Below are 16812 nucleotides of genomic sequence, written 5' to 3' on the forward strand. Positions count from 1 at the left end.
GTTCTGCAACCCTACTATGTCCGGGGAACACCCCACGGTCACGTTCAGCACTGCTTGCCCTATACTTCCATCTAATAACCAAGCCCACCATTGGCAGGAGACTCAATACATCTTTTTGGAATATGTGCAACCCTTGAAGGTGTAATCCCCGACCAAAAAACACCCCAATGTGATGAATAACAATCTAATGAATAAGTGGCAATCACCCAAGATTAAACACCTTAAACACATCACAAGCATTAGTTGGTAAGAGGAATGGCTACCCCTTTTAACTCCTACTGAACCCCCCACCCACCCTTCTATTCCAGGCATAAGGAGTAAAATATTGTCGGTACAAAATACCTTCATACAAAAATGCTAAAAGATTCATCTTAATGGTAAACACAATCACCCGCCATGTATAAGGCAAAGCTGGTGATATACTTGGGCACCACAACTGCACCAAGATTATCAAGATAAAAATCCCATTCAAAGTGATAGGATTTTTTTTATATAATAATAATAATCATTTTAAAAAAAGAATTTGCCCCTGAGCTGCACCCTTTGTTTCTTCTTGATACTTAGACTCCCCCGTGACTGCAGACTCTTACTTGGCAAAACCAATGAAATCCTCGTGGTTTGTGTTCATGTAGGACAATTCTATATCTATCAGCAACATGACCTGCAGGAAGAGAGAAGGATAGGACAGGTCGCAGATATATCTCAAGTCAAGGCAAGAAGCAGTGAGACTGAGGCCCAGATAAACAAAAGGGCGCTAAGCTTGAGCCTGCTTATACTCCCATGCCAATCAATGGAAGTAAGGACGTGCTAAGGCTTAGCAGCCTTGTGTGTATCTGTGCCCGAGGCCTATAAACTTTGCATGCAGTGGAAGCTAGAAGGAGGTGCTGCTCATCCAGTTGGGTTTTCCTTGAGTGCCGTCTGTTTTCAGGATCTTAAAAGGACCCCTTGGGATTCTCACCTGGTCCTTTGTCCGTCCCTCTCTCTCGCGGATATACGTAGTAACAATCCTCTCCATTTCCTCCCGCAGGTGGGGGTACTGACTGAGCTGTGGGAGAGAAGGGAGATCGACGTGGGAAATAGCCCCCACATAGGGCAGCCCTGCTGCACAGACACAGCCACACAAAGGTGGGGCGATAACGGCCATTAAAAGTCCCCCCTCAGGCAAGGACATATCAGAGAGATAAACATGCAGGTGTCCTCGCTAATTTGGAGTCAGTCTAACTGTTTGTTTGTTTCTTTCTTTTTAGCACCGCCTTAAAATAGCAATACAGTTAACCCTTTCCTTGCCAGAGTGTCCAGCAGAGGAGCAAAGGGTTAATTGATTTGCATAGCACACGCTGAGTGCCAATAATGAACTATAAATGACAAAATTGGGCAGTTTCCATATCACGATGAGACTGCGAGCCTGCCTTGGTTCTGCAAATTTCCATTTTACAAACAGGGATCTTTTATGAACAATTTGTAATAATAATTGTTTCTCTTCCTTGATCTCTCACCCACGGACATCTGAAACATTTATATTCTGGCAATGGTGTGAATTGTTTTCTGTTATCTTTAATGTAAAGCTCAATAAAGCATTGAATTTAAAAATAAATAAAATCACACAATCCTAAACTTGTAGAATATATAAAGGAACACAACATTTAAATCTCATGGTTACATAAACTGAAATCTGTCCCAGTTCGTTTTGTAAAAAAAATCCTTTGAATGTGTTAAGAAATGTACAAAACTGCAAAAAAAACCACATTAGTTTGAAAGTAATTTGGATATTGCCAGGACAAAAAAAAATGCGTTCATAAAACCAATATCATGAGTCTTCAACTTTTGCAAAAAATAGAAAATAAGTTACACTAAGTTCACTAAAGCTGGGGATAAAACCTATATAAATATGGTACTATTCCTATACTAGCATCATAAATCAGCTGTCAGAGCACAGGAATGCATGCTCTTTGGATCATTAATGTAGTTTATTCTGCTTTCCATTAATTTCCTGGCCTGGCTGGCTAGGCCTCTGGTTGCCATGGTGACAGGTCTTCCTGTTTCCTGCGCATAGGGGAAGCAAGGACATAAACATGGCAAATTGGAACATTGAGGAAACCCCCATACATCTTTCCTCAGGAGCCAAAAATAGGACTGTATCAGGAGCCAAAAAAAGCCACACTTTGATATTTATTACATAGGCTATTGGCAGTGGGGAGCCACGTGACTAATTTTCTCAACTCTTACTAATTTACAGTCAGTCTGGCTGACTTTTACAGTCACTACTTTTCCATTACATTGAAATGTTTTAATCCAGAACCCGACAATCTCACTTATTTTGGTACTAGGAGGACTGTGTCCTAGGACCAAAATAAGTGAGAGTATTGGGTTCTGGACTACATTTCCCCTGGAGTTATGGGCAGGAGGCCTTGACTCCAGAGATGCACAAATAACAATCATTTGGCAAAAAGAATGCCAAGTGTGAATATCTCAGTCAGAGAGCGACAGTTACCCTCAAGTTTGCCAATATTGGGGGGGAGGGTTCTCACTCATTTTGATTCCTGCGTGTTCCTCGCCACTGGCAGCAAGAGGGTTAAAACATTCGAAGGAACATTTGCAAAAAGAACTGGTACATATTCACACATTTTTAAGTGTTTGCTTAGTTTAATTTATGGCTAAGACAGCACTGTTCAACCACGGATCGGGCCAGATAAGGGTACAAACGAATAACCCATCCCCAATCCTTTTGCTTCCTCCCAATTGGGGATTTCACGGGTTGGTGAATATGTATTTAGCATTTACATCAAAAGTAATCAATGTCTCAGCCTGAGACCTGAATAGATTTTCTGATGAGATTGAACTGTTGTCATCATAAAAACATTGGGATGTAAAATTCGGGGGCAATTGTGCGCGCGTTCGGTAAGCGAAAACGTATGCAGAGATTGGGAGGAAGTAACTTTATTCAGGATGAGGGCGGTCTCACTTAGATTATGAGCACCCATCCAAGTGGTAGAGAAGGAGGAGGGGAGGGAGGTGGTTTCAAAACTGCAATGCAGGCAGGTGAGGGGTAAGAGAGGGAAGTCATTGTAAGCACTAGTGAAGAAGGAGCATATTCTTGCCCTGACAAATCATATGGTTTAGTCTAATAAACAGAATTTAAGTGAGTTTAATTGTTGAAAAACGGATAGGGTGTCTCAGGAATTAGATTATTTAAATAGGGCTCCCCTTGTAAGATTAATAAAAAAACTCAGGTTGAAAAACACTGTCCTTAGAACAACTAAACAAACACATACCAGTGGGGCACAGACAGGAGGGTTGGGGAGACCAGGTACAGATATGAAAGGTGACATGCAGCATCCCCAGAATCCCATGCAGCAGTCCCAGAATGCCATGCAGCATGCAGAGCAAGACATGACGTGTGTCCCTGTTAGATTACAGTCCGAGGCTAATGCAGGGAGATTACCGATTCTAGGGACATTATCAGCCAATATTGGCCCTGCTGCTATTATTTCATATGGACCGAGAGAGCTATGTATCAAGATGTCTATTAATTCCTTCACAGGCACAGGGTCAGCAGCACATTGCTCTGATCCCATTTGTCAGTATGCACTTAGGCCCATATTCACTAAGTGGTGAATGCACAATAAGGTGTCTTCCAGCGCCAGGTGACTTAAATATGGGCCTTAGTATTTGTATCTCACATAAAATAAGTTTCTCAATCGCACATTCACGCCAGTTCCGATGGTTTTTTGTTGATGCCCCAGAACAGGGAGAATAGTGAGTGCAAGAGATGCAGCCATTTATACATCCCAGTAGCATATGTGCATCGAGTAACGTCTGTTATTGTCTCATACAAACCTGCCAAGAGACGGGAGAACTCCTGATCTTATTCTATTATACCAAAGCTCTCAACAGCACACGGGCATATAAACCCAGGACTGGATCATTATCACACGGCTGATCTGGAGTTTCTCGGCCGGTGTGGAAGTTTCGTATAGTCCAGGGGTGGGGCAACTCCAGTCCTCAAAGGCCACCAATAGGTCAGGTTTTCAAGATATCCCTGCTTCAGCACAGATGGCTCAATCAGTCTTTCTGCACAGGTGGCTCAATCAGTCCTTGCTTCAGCACAGGTGGCTCAGTCTTTGACTGTGTGCAGCTGGTCTCAGCTGTTTTTGGGAGGGTAGTGGCCCCTCCCCCCCAAGGTTTAAGCTTGCCCCTCCCCACTTTCCAAGTTGGCAGGTCAGTTTCATTTTGCCAGGTTTACGACAGATCCAATGTGATCATTCTTCCTGTAATTATACAGGTAAATAAGAATTTTAACCCAGGGAGTGTTAGGACCTGCTACGGTCATGCCTTGAAAGTGGCAGCCTTTGACTGAGCCACTGATTGAGCCACCTTTGCTGAAGCAGGGCTATCCGGAATACCTGACCTGTTGGTGGCCCTTGAGGACTGGACTTGCCCACCGCTGTTGTAGTCTCTCTCCAAATTTCATGCCAATTCAGGGCAAAGAACCTTGATGCATTGAGATTGATTCACTTTGAGTCCATTTCCTGGTTAAAGGGACTTTTTTTATGTGGGGGGAGAGGGGTTAATGCACAGCTGTTTCAGTGCAATATCTTCCTAAAGAAATGTATTGGAAGGGGAAGGTATTAAACCAGAGCTGGCAGAGCCTGGCCCAAGGTCACCTTGAGCACATGTCCACCAATTCAAACCTGGTTCCACTCACACAGCATGTTCACACAGCTTCCAACCCCTGGCAAGTGACTCCTCTCTCTCTCCTCTGCTAATCCTAAAAGCAGGGGAACCTCTGCACAAGGATGCTGGGGCACCTACTGCTTACCCCAAAATGTAACCCCCTTTGCTGCATTGCAGGCCTCTCTGGCAGCAAAAGGGTTCAGCTGATTTTGGGGGAAAATAATGCTATGAAAGTGTGTGGGTTAGAATTGTGGAGGTCTGTGTTGAACTTTCGTTATGGTGAGTGCCAAAGAGGAAATGTTTCGACAAACCAGCACACTGCGCCCCCGTTGGGGAGACTTTTAGAGATACTGGGAAATGTTCTTTTGGTCCGCAAGGAAAACAATCGTTTTTTTTACGGAAACAAAAAGGTCCATGTGGTTCCTTACAAACACAGGCCTGGAACTCGCCTTCCCTGTGACTCTGAGTGTGGCAGCCCAGACAGTGACCTACCAGGCACACGCTTCTCCCACCCAATAAGCAAGCAACAGAAAGACCCGACACCTGAGCAGACACCCGATGACCACTGGAGGTGGGTGACAGTATCTCCCTCACTGCTGAGCACATGCGGAGATCCTGGGTGTTGTGTGTGATGCACATACTGAACGGTATTTCCAATTATCTATCTATACTTGTATTTAACTATATGTACCCTTTAGTGGAAGTTATTTTTTATATATATATATAATCTCCTTGGAAAACTGAAACATCGGCTCAATGGATCAATAAAACACTGTAATATTATGTGGAGTGCCTATACCAGGCCTGCACAACTCAAGTCCTCAAGGGCCGCAAACAGGCCAGGTTTTCAGGATATCCCTACTTCAGCACAGCTGGCTCAATTAGTGGCTCAGTAGGACTGAGCCACTAATTGAGCCAGCTGTACTGAAGTAGGGATATCCTGAAAACCTGGCCTGTTTGCGGCCCTCAAGGACTGGAGTTGTGCAGGCCTGGCCTATACATTAGTGTGTGTGTGTGTGTGTGTGTGTGTGTGTGTGTGTGTGTGTGTGTGTGATTGGGCTGTGGAGCTTGCCCATCACCAGGTTGGCTTTACCTTTTCGCTACACTTTCGGATGGTGCAGGTGACCTCACTCACTACCATATCCACACACTTCAAACTCGGCTCCTTCAGCTTCTGCACCTGCTTTTTTACTATGGCTTCCAAAGCGAGGTCGGGTGTGAAGAGTCCCGTCCTGTGCGAGACAGGGGCAGAACCCAGTGGAATGGGGGGGGGGGGAGGGGAGGGAGAAGGACAGACAAGATGCAAGGGAGAGCAGAGGTGAGGAGGGGTGAAGAGAGGTGGTGGTGAAGGAGGCAGAGAGTAGAGAGGGAGAAGGAGCAAGAGGAGAGGGGTGAAGAGAGGAAAGAGTTGGAGAGAGTAGAGAGAAAGAGAAGGTGGAAGAGGAGACGGGTGAAAGGAGGAAAGAGTTGTAGAGAGGAAAGAGAGTAGAGAGAAAGAGAAGGTGGAAGAGGAGAGGGGTGAAAGGAGGAAAGAGTTGGAGAGAGGAAAGGGAGTAGAGAGAAAGAGAAGATGGAAGAGGAGAGGGATGAAAGGAGGAAAGAGATGGGGTGAGGAAAGAGACAGGATAGAGAGAGGGGGAAAGAGAAGGAGGAAGAGGAGAGGGGTGAAAGGAGGAAAGAGTTGGAGAGAGGAAAGAGACAGTAGAGAGAGAAAGAGAAGGCGGAAGAGGAGAGGGGTGAAAGGAGGAAAGAGAGATGGGGAGAGGAAAGAGACAGGATAGAGAGAGGGGGAAAGAGAAGGAGGAAGAGGAGAGGTGTGAGATTGGAGGGGAGAGAAGAGGGGTGTGATAGAGTGAAGGGGAGAGAACAGAGGTGGAAGATAGAAGTAAATTGGATGAGGCAAGAGGGAGGAAAGGGATGAATAACAGAAGGAATAGAAAAGTCACAGATAAAAGAGGAGGAAGGGGGAATGAAAAAGTAGTAAAGGAAGGAAAAGGGGAGAAGAAAAGAAAGTGGAGAGCAGAGAAAGGAGAAAGGAGGAGTGACACAGCAAGCGAAAGAGGGGGATGAGAGAGTGAGAATCAGATTAAAGCCGTAATGAGGCAGGGAAGAAGAGGAGGATAACAGAAAGATGCAGGGAAGGGAGTGAGAGAGACAAACAGAGGAACACGAGACAACAATGAGAGATGAGCACAGGAATCTGGCAGGAATCAGGCAGCCGCCGGACGCAGCCTGGGGCAGGGACACTCAGAGAAGGTGGGAATCTGAGAGCAGGACCCCTCCTCACCCTCCCATGGCTGCACTGACCTGACCCCTACCTGGCAGGAACCATAGGATCAAACACTGGGGGAATAAGGCAGACATGTCTATATCTATATAGAATATAAGGGCTATATAAAGATGGAGTCCAGCACTGAGCAAATATCAGGTGATAGAAACACACCAACCTCCTTTCCACCCTCCCTCCCTTATAGATTGTACCAGTGTATGTTAACGTCTGATATGTTATTGTTACCGACTTCCGACCGCTTTATACTGCGCTGCGGAGTTTGTTGGGGTGTTATAAATAAATAATAATCATCATTTTGCAGCCAAGAGCTGCTTAGTGATTTGTCTGCGTAATGCTGCTTAAACCATTCACTGGCATAGGCGCCTGCAACACATGCTTCTTGGCAACGGGGTTTTAATAACTCCCTTTATTCACTCACCATAACAAATTAACACTCACGTATACTTTAGTAGTAAACCCCCAAAAGAATATCATGTGGTTACACCCAAGAAAAGAGATTTTGACTCCCTAAATCAGAGCTGCCTTTATGTGCTCTGCCTATGAATTCTGTAACCTTCTCCCAGCTGTAGTAGTGAGAAGTTAATATGCAGGCACGTCATAACCCCTTTATTCTAGGATAATAACCGGGGCTTTGGTATCTGCTTCTCTCAGACCCCAGCTCAGTGATGTCGTGTGTCTGCCAAGGAGGGAGGTGGAGACCATATCAGAAATGGGCAGAGAGAGAAGCAGGAGAGCTTAGAAAGGTGCAGAGGAGGAGTGACAGCGAGAGATACAGCCAGTAAAGGGGAGAGAGGAGGGTGGGGCGTGTATATTTTGGAAGGTGGTGAGGTGGTGAAGTAGTGAGGGGTGTAGAGGAGAGAAGGAGGAGCGTGGCTTTATTAGAGCAGCCAGGGCACTACATGGCCTCATGCTTCCACGCTCAAAGAAAACGGCCGACCCAAGAGGGGAGAGCAGAACTGACCCATGGTCGCTCAGTGCTACCTTAGCCATGTAACTATGTGGAGGGAATGCATTAACTTGACCACTTCTGGAAGGGATATATATATATCTCACACTAAGCCATGCAGGGCAACCCTTCCCAGCAGGGAGAGATTATTGTACAGCATGTACCTGAAGTAAGATACCCTGCCTGTCTGCTATGAAAAGAATCATTACACACATATTCTCACACATTCTTACAGCTCTGATCTCACTGATGGCTCTGTGGTCCTCTGCTGATAACACTTACTACATGCACTTGGCCATAAGAAGTCTGGGCTGTCAGCAGCATGCTCACATAGAAGTAGCTCAGCCAATCAGAAGCCATGGGCCTGGGAAGACAAAGACTCTGTGGGACATACAGAGGGAATAGGTAGGCTCCCTGCTGTCTGATTGGCTGAACCCTACGCGTTTTGGGGTGACTCCATGCTGAGGTTTTGGGGTTCACACATGTTAGTCTCCAGTTCTCAGCCTCTGAAGGGTTACCTTCTTGGTGCACTGTCTAACGGTACTGATTAGCTCGGAAATGACCATGTCCACACATTTCAGGCACGGCTCTTTGATGTTCTTCACTTGCTTCTTCACGATGGTTTCGAAGGCCATGTCCGGGGTGAAGAGCCCAGTTCTAAACACCCGGCGAGGTGAGGCAGGCGATAAGGAGAATACAGCGTTACCCACCGGGCAGGATGTGGAAACTCGGAGGGTGAGGATCTGACAAGTAAGGCCGTGCCACTGGTAGCCACAAGGCAGTTACAAGGTGGACCCCGTTGATATTAAGCTGTGGTGCAAACTGTATATGGGACTTTGGCAGGACTAGTGGGGTGCAAGTGAGGGTACAGAGATATACCAGCCAAGAGATGTATTCTGAGATGCAATTAGGAAGCCCTCAGGAAGAGGCCCATGGGTCATCATCCCGAGGGCAGGTGGAACAAGGCCAATTTAAACCCGGTTATTCAAACTCCCCCAAAATCTCACTCATTGGATGGGAGTCCCAATCCTCTCCAGCTCTAGTGACTCCATATCCTTTATTGTCTCAATCAAAGGAGACACAGCTATTCCATGAACAAGAAAGTCATTTTTTGGGGGTGGGTCACATACCCAAACATCACAGCTTTGGGTCTGACAGTGACTGACAGTTATAGGCCTTCCGGTTTCATCCCTTTAAATCTGACTCCCAGTAACTACTGTCTCATGAGTGCTAGGAGCAAGAGTAATGAGATACCCTGCGGAAGTACTGCAGTACTTCATTGCAATTTCATCGCAAGGAGCCAAGGATGTAGTACTGCCGCTATGAAGACCACACACAGCTGCCTTATACTCCCAGTGGTTGCACCAATACTTGGGTTCTATGGAAGGGTCAGCGCATTAAGGCATCATCAGCAGAGATACACCATTCTAAGGGGGGCCCAGGTGGAGGGGCGGAACTCTTCACTGGGGAGCAGCGGGTCTTTATACGGCGGCGACGGAGGTCCCACACCGCAGGTAGGGACCAGTGAGGGGGTGTGGAGAGAGGGGGGGGTGTCTTTACAAATGCTGGGACACTGTTCGGGCGTTCGAAGGATGGACCTTCACAGGTGGTGAGCCCTAGTGCACGTATGGTAGTCATATGGTAGTCATACATATGGTATTAGTGTGAAAGAACCAGACTCAGTGAAGCCCCCAGGGGGTCAGGGCATATCCTTGTTAACATGCACGCCACGTCCAGCCGATGCATGCGCTATACGTGCCTGATTCCGTGGATGTTCTTGATGGCGTAGCTGATCTCTCTTCTCAGTTCCTTCTCGTCAGACTCCATCTACACCAAGGAAAAATCCATAAGTGACAGTCCGGGGCTCTCAGAAAGTGATTCGGGGGGGGGGGGTCTAAAGCAGGGGTTGGCAACTCCAGTCCTCAAGGGCCACCAACAGGTCAGGTTTTAAGGATATCCCTGCTTCAGCACAGGTGGTACAGCCTTCGACTAAGCCACTGATTGAGTCACCTATGCTGAAGCAGGGATATCCTTAAAACCTGACCTGTTGGTGGCCCTTGAGGACTGGAGTTGCCCGCCCCTGCTCTAAAGGGAATGTGGAGGCTGAGCGAGACATGCAGCTTTACAGCTCAAATACTACTTTACAGGTACCGCTAAAAAGTAATGTTCCTGGGCTTGAATCCAGGAAGGTATCATTGTGTTAGTCTTTTGCTAAAAGGATCTCTGGTGTTTTAGAGAAGCTGAGTGAAATGTTGGCAGAGTGGAGATGCCAGGGAATACACAGAAAAGTATAGCGTGGTATACTGACCGGTGGGGAGGTACAGGGACAGGTGGGGAGGTACAGGGACAGGTGGGGAGGTACAGGGACAGGTGGGGAGGTACAGGGACAGGTGGGGAGGTACAGGGACATGTGGGGAGGTACAGGGACAGGTGGGGTGGTACAGGGACAGGTGGGGAGGTACAGGGACAGGTGGGGAGGTACAGGGACAGGTGGGGAGGTACAGGGACAGGTGGGGAGGTACAGCGACAGGTGGGGAGGTACAGGGACAGGTAGGGAGGTACAGCGACAGGTGGGGAGGTACAGCGACAGGTGGGGAGGTACAGGGACAGGTAGGGAGGTACAGCGACAGGTGGGGAGGTACAGGGACAGGTGGGGAGGTACAGGGACAGGTGGGGAGGTACAGGGACAGGTGGGGAGGTACAGCGACAGGTGGGGAGGTACAGGGACAGGTGGGGAGGTACAGGGACAGGTGGGGAGGTACAGGGACAGGTGGGGAGGTACAGCGACAGGTGGGGAGGTACAGGGACAGGTGGGGAGGTACAGCGACAGGTGGGGAGGTACAGGGACAGGTGGGGAGGTACAGCGACAGGTGGGGAGGTACAGCGACAGGTGGGGAGGTACAGGGACAGGTGGGGAGGTACAGGGACAGGTGGGGAGGTACAGGGACAGGTGGGGAGGTACAGGGACAGGTGGGGCGGTACAGGGACAGGTGAGGAGGTACAGGGACAGATGGGGAGGTACAGCGACAGGTGGGGAGGTACAGCGACAGGTGGGGAGGTACAGGGACAGGTGGGGAGGTATTGGGACAGGTGGGGAGGTACAGGGACAGGGGGAGGTACAGGAACAGGGGGAGGTACAGGGACAGGTGGGGAGGTACAGGGACAGGTGGGGAGGTACAGGGACAGATGGGGTGGTACAGGGACAGGTGGGGAGGTACAGGGACAGGTGGGGAGGTACAGGGACAGGTGGGGAGGTACAGGGACAGGTGGGGCGGTACAGGGACAGGTGGGGTGGTACAGGGACAGGTGGGGAGGTACAGGGACAGGTGGGGAGGTACAGGGACAGGTGGGGAGGTACAGGGACAGGTACAGGAACAGGGGGAGGTACAGGGACAGGTGGGGCGGTACAGGGACAGGTGGGGAGGTACAGGGACAGGTGGGGAGGTACAGGGACAGGTGGGGAGGTACAGGGACAGGTGGAGAGGTACAGGGACAGGTGGAGAGGTACAGGGACAGGTGGAGAGGTACAGGGACAGGTGGGGAGGTACAGGGACAGGTGGGGAGGTACAGGGACAGGTGGGGAGGTACAGGGACAGGTGGAGAGGTACAGGGACAGGTGGGGCGGTACAGGGACAGGTGGGGCGGTACAGGGACAGGTGGGGAGTTACAGGGACAGGTGGGGAGGTACAGGGACAGGTGGGGAGGTACAGGGACAGGTGGGGAGGTACAGGGACAGGGGGAGGTACAGGGACAGGTGGGGAGGTACAGGGACAGGTGGGGTGGTACAGTGACAGGTGGGGAGGTACAGGGACAGGTGGGGAGGTACAGGGACAGGTGGGGAGGTACAGGGACAGGAGGAGGTACAGGAACAGGGGGAGGTACAGGGACAGGTGGGGCGGTACAGGGACAGGTGGGGAGGTTCAGGGACACTTGGGGAGGTACAGGGACAGGTGGGGAGGTACAGGGACAGGTGGAGAGGTACAGGGACAGGTGGAGAGGTACAGGGACAGGTGGGGAGGTACAGGGACAGGTGGGGAGGTACAGGGACAGGTGCAGAGGTACAGGGACAGGTGGGGCGGTACAGGGACAGGTGGGGTGGTACAGGGACAGGTGGGGAGTTACAGGGACAGGTGGGGAGGTACAGGGACAGGTGGGGAGGTACAGGGACAGGTGGGGAGGTACAGGGACAGGGGGAGGTACAGGGACAGGTGGGGAGGTACAGGGACAGGTGGGGAGGTACAGGGACAGGTGGGGAGGTACAGGGACAGGTGGAGAGGTACAGGGACAGGTGGGGAGGTACAGGGACAGGTGGGGAGGTACAGGGACAGGTGGGGAGGTACAGGGACAGGTGGAGAGGTACAGGGACAGGTGGAGAGGTACAGGGACAGGTGGGGAGGTACAGGGACAGGTGGGGCGGTACAGGGACAGGTGGGGAGGTACAGGGACAGGTGGGGCGGTACAGGGACAGGTGGGGAGGTACAGGGACAGGTGGGGAGGTACAGGGACAGGTGGAGAGGTACAGAGACAGGTGGAGAGGTACAGAGACAGGTGGAGAGGTACAGGGACAGGTGGAGAGGTACAGGGACAGGTGGGGAGGTACAGGGACAGGTGGAGCGGTACAGGGACAGGTGGAGCGGTACAGGGACATGTGGGGAGGTACAGGGACAGGTGGGGAGGTACAGGGACAGGTGGAGAGGTACAGGGACAGGTGGAGAGGTACAGGGACAGGTGGAGAGGTTCAGGGACAGGTGGGGAGGTTCAGGGACAGGTGGGGAGGTACAGGGACAGGTGGGGGGGTACAGGGACAGGTGGGGAGGTACAGGGACAGGTGGGGAGGTACAGGGACAGGTGGGGAGGTACAGGGACAGGTGGGGAGGTACAGGGACAGGTGGGGAGGTACAGGGACAGGTGGGGAGGTACAGGGACAGGTGGAGAGGTACAGGGACAGGTGGGGCGGTACAGGGACAGGTGAGGAGGTACAGGGACAGGTGGGGAGGTACAGGGACAGGTGGGGAGGTACAGGGACAGGTGGGGAGGTACACAGGTGGGGAGGTACAGGGACAGGTGGGGAGGTACAGGGACAGGTGGAGAGGTACAGGGACAGGTGGAGAGGTACAGAGACAGGTGGAGAGGTACAGGGACAGGTGGGGAGGTACAGGGACAGGTGGGGAGGTACAGGGACCGGTGGGGAGGTACAGGGACAGGTGGGGAGGTACAGGGACAGGTGGGGAGGTACAGGGACAGGTGGGGAGGTACAGGGACAGGTGGGGAGGTACAGGGACAGGTGGGGAGGTACAGGGACAGGTGGAGAGGTACAGGGACAGGTGGGGAGGTACAGGGACAGGTGGGGAGGTACAGGGACAGGTGGAGAGGTACAGGAACAGGTGGAGAGGTACAGGGACAGGTGGGGAGGTACAGGGACAGGTGGGGAGGTACAGGGACAGGTGGAGAGGTACAGAGACAGGTGGAGAGGTACAGGGACAGGTGGGGAGGTACAGGGACAGGTGGGGAGGTACAGGGACAGGTGGGGAGGTACAGGGACAGGTGGGGAGGTACAGGGACAGGTGGAGAGGTACAGGGACAGGTGGGGCGGTACAGGGACAGGTGAGGAGGTACAGGGACAGGTGGGGAGGTACAGGGACAGGTGGGGAGGTACAGGGACAGGTGGGGAGGTACAGGGACAGGTGGGGAGGTACAGGGACAGGTGGGGCGGTACAGGGACAGGTGGGGAGGTACAGGGACAGGTGGGGCGGTACAGGGACAGGTGGGGAGGTACAGGGACAGGTGGGGAGGTACAGGGACAGGTGGAGAAGTACAGGGACAGGTGGGGAGGTACAGGGACAGGTGGGGAGGTACAGGGACAGGTGGAGCGGTACAGGGACAGGTGGGGAGGTACAGGGACAGGTGGGGAGGTACAGGGACAGGTGGAGAGGTACAGGGACAGGTGGGGCGGTACAGGGACAGGTGGGGCGGTACAGGGACAGGTGGGGAGGTACAGGGACAGGTGGGGAGGTACAGGGACAGGTGGAGAGGTACAGGGACAGGTGGGGAGGTACAGGGACAGGTGGGGAGGTACAGGGACAGGTGGGGCGGTACAGGGACAAGTGGAGCGGTACTGGGACAGGTGGGGAGGTACAGGGACAGGTGGAGAGGTACTGAGACAGGTGGGGCGGTACAGGAACAGGTGGGGAGGTACAGGGACATGTGGAGAGGTACAGGGACAGTGTTACACTGCTTGGGGAATCAGCTTCTGAGGGGGGGGTGGGGGGCTTGGTTTGTATCCTTGTATCAGTGTTGTGTGGGGGCCGTACAGAGGGAGTTTGCAGCCTGCATACCTTCACCAGCTCGAAGGGGAAGCGCTCGTGGAAAATACGGTTGATCCGGGCTCCCCCAGAAAGCTCATAGGTATCAATCTGATCCCCCGAACCCTCAATCCGCTTCTCAAAGTCCACAGCAAACTGCTGCACCATCCTAAAGAGAAAGAGATGGGGGGGAAGAGGGCAGTGAGGCACTGGAAACAAAGAATGGGCTGTGTGAGCAGAGCGGAGAGAGACAGAAGGGCACAGGGAAATAAAGGCACACCCCAGGTACCGGAGGTAAGGGACCGACAGCGGGGCACAGGAAGGACGTAGTACAGAGCATGTACAGAGACGAGCAGTGGCACAAGGAGACATGGACACAGGGAGGGTAGAGAGGAGCATGTACAGGGAGCACGTCAGTGGCACAGATAGAGGGGCACTGCAATAAACTGAGGGCCACGGTGCCGAACAGACGTTAAAAGGGCCAGACAAGTGTCACAGGGGATGACGGGCAGGTAGAGAGACATTGGGATAGGTAGAAGGGCACAGGGGCCAGTCGAACACAACAGAACAAGACAGAAATGGACAGGTTATGTGGGAGGGCACATGAGCCAGCGCACAGTGCTGGGAGTTTGGGGAAATTGCACATCACTCACTGGAGCAAGGCCTTGGTTTTACGTGCTGGGTCATCGGGGCGGAAATTCTTGTACTCGTCCACTTCCTTCTCGATGGACAGGAGCTGGCTCTGCAGCTTGTTGCGCAGGCCAGGCAGTGTGTCCCGGATGTGATTGGTCAGTTGCTATACACAGGACAGGGACCAGTAAAGAGTTGGTGCCACAACGTTCATGCCCAGCTGTTATGTTATGTCCCTGGTCTTCAGCAGTAAAAGACCAGTAACTGAGGGGCAGACCTGTTCATTCTAAGGGTTTCAGGAACAATAATCATATCCGCTACATTCTGTTAAACTATTTATGGGATCAGAACTGATCCTGGTTTTGTATGTTTGACCAAGTCTGGGAACTTCCGGAAACATGAAAATGATCCTATGTGTTATTTATTTATTATTGGATCACCAAAACGGGTCTGGTGATCTACTAATGACTCTCCAGTTATGTCATACTAAAGCTTGCTTGTGCTGTTATACATGTTAGAAACTCTTAGGGGCATATGTACCAAGGGTGACTTCTCCCTACTAATTCTCCTGGATCTCTCTGCTGCCTTTGACACGGTTGAACACCCCCTTCTCCTAAATATTCTCCACTCCATTGGCCTCCGTGACACAGCCTTCTCCTGGCTCACATCCTACCTATCCAACCGCCCATTCAGTGTTTCCTTCTCTGGTGTCTCCTCCTCTTCACTCCCTCTCTCTGTTGGGGTCCCACAAGGCTCTGCCCTCGGCCCTCTGCTTTTCTCCCTCTACACCACCTCTCTTGGTAAACTAATGCAATCTTTTGGCTTTCAGTATCATCTTTATGCCGATGACACCCAAATGTATCTCTCCTCCCGACCTCTTCCCCTCTCTCCTGTCCTTTGTCTCCGTCTCTCTGCAATCTCCCCTTGGATGTCTCACCGCTACCTGATGCTTAACATGTCCAAAACAGAATTCATACTCTTTCCCCCTTCCCCTGCTACCGTTACACCAGCACTCTCCTTCAATGTCAATAACACTACAATCTCATCAACACCTCAAGCCCGCTGTCTAAGGGTCATCTTTGACTCTGATCTCTCCTTCATCCCTCACGAAGTCCTGCCGTCTCCACCTCTGAAATATCGCCAAGATTCGCCCTTTTCTCACTCAGTCATAATCCACTCATTCATCATGTCCCGCCTCGATGACTGCAACCTTCTCTTAGCTGGCATTCCCCCGTGTCCGCCTCTCCCAACACCAACGCATCCAAAATGCTGCTGCCAGACTCATCTACCTCCCTCACCGCTCCACTTCTGCTGCTCCACTGGCTTCCTATATCCTCTACCTCCTTCACCGCTCCACTTCTGCTGCTCCACTACACATACCCCTACACCGGCTTTCCATATCCTCTACCTCACTCACCGCTCCACTTCTGCTGCTCCACTGCGCATACCCCTACACCGGCTTTCCATATCCTCTACCTCACTCACCGCTCCACTTCTGCTGCTCCACTACGCATACCTTTACCCCGGCTTCCCATAGCCTCTAGAATTAAATGTAAAGCCCTAGCTCTGACTTACAAAGGACTCCACGACACTGCCCCTTGCATCTCAGCCGTGACACACAAATACATATCTAAACGTCCCCTACGTTCTGCCCACGACATACGCCTTTCCTGGCACCTAATTACCCCCTCTCACTCCCGCCTGCAAGACTTCTCCCGTGCTGCCCCTTCTCTGTAATTCCCTACCACGCACCATCAGACCCTCCCCCAGCTTTCAGATGTTTAAAAACTCCCTGAAAACTCACCTCTTCAAGGAAGCCTTCTCTCTAACATCCAACTCCCCTCCCCCTCCAACCCATTGGGACCAGCTGTGTGACTGGACTGATCTCCACCCGATGTAACATCCCCCCCAAAGAAAAATCTTAATGGCTGCTGCTGCCAGACTGGGCCAAATTCTAACCGGAGCCGCAC

General features: G+C 51.4%; 1 protein-coding gene across 6 annotated transcripts in view; it reads right to left on the reverse strand.

Annotated features, from left to right (window-relative positions):
* Positions 1 to 16812, reverse strand: part of DNM1 (dynamin 1) — a 72605-nt gene that overhangs the window by 34820 nt on the left and 20973 nt on the right. For all 6 annotated transcript variants that reach the window (XM_075578584.1, XM_075578580.1, XM_075578579.1 and 3 more), the window contains exons 7-12: positions 14866 to 15008; positions 14246 to 14381; positions 9670 to 9737; positions 8429 to 8567; positions 959 to 1045; positions 591 to 661 (exon numbers count right to left, since the gene is read on the reverse strand). In XM_075578584.1, coding sequence (XP_075434699.1) covers positions 591 to 661; positions 959 to 1045; positions 8429 to 8567; positions 9670 to 9737; positions 14246 to 14381; positions 14866 to 15008 — 644 coding nt within the window. The remainder of the gene's footprint in view (positions 1 to 590; positions 662 to 958; positions 1046 to 8428; positions 8568 to 9669; positions 9738 to 14245; positions 14382 to 14865; positions 15009 to 16812) is intronic.

Source organism: Ascaphus truei, chromosome 21 (assembly GCF_040206685.1).
Source record: "Ascaphus truei isolate aAscTru1 chromosome 21, aAscTru1.hap1, whole genome shotgun sequence".
NCBI lineage: Eukaryota > Metazoa > Chordata > Amphibia > Anura > Ascaphidae > Ascaphus > Ascaphus truei.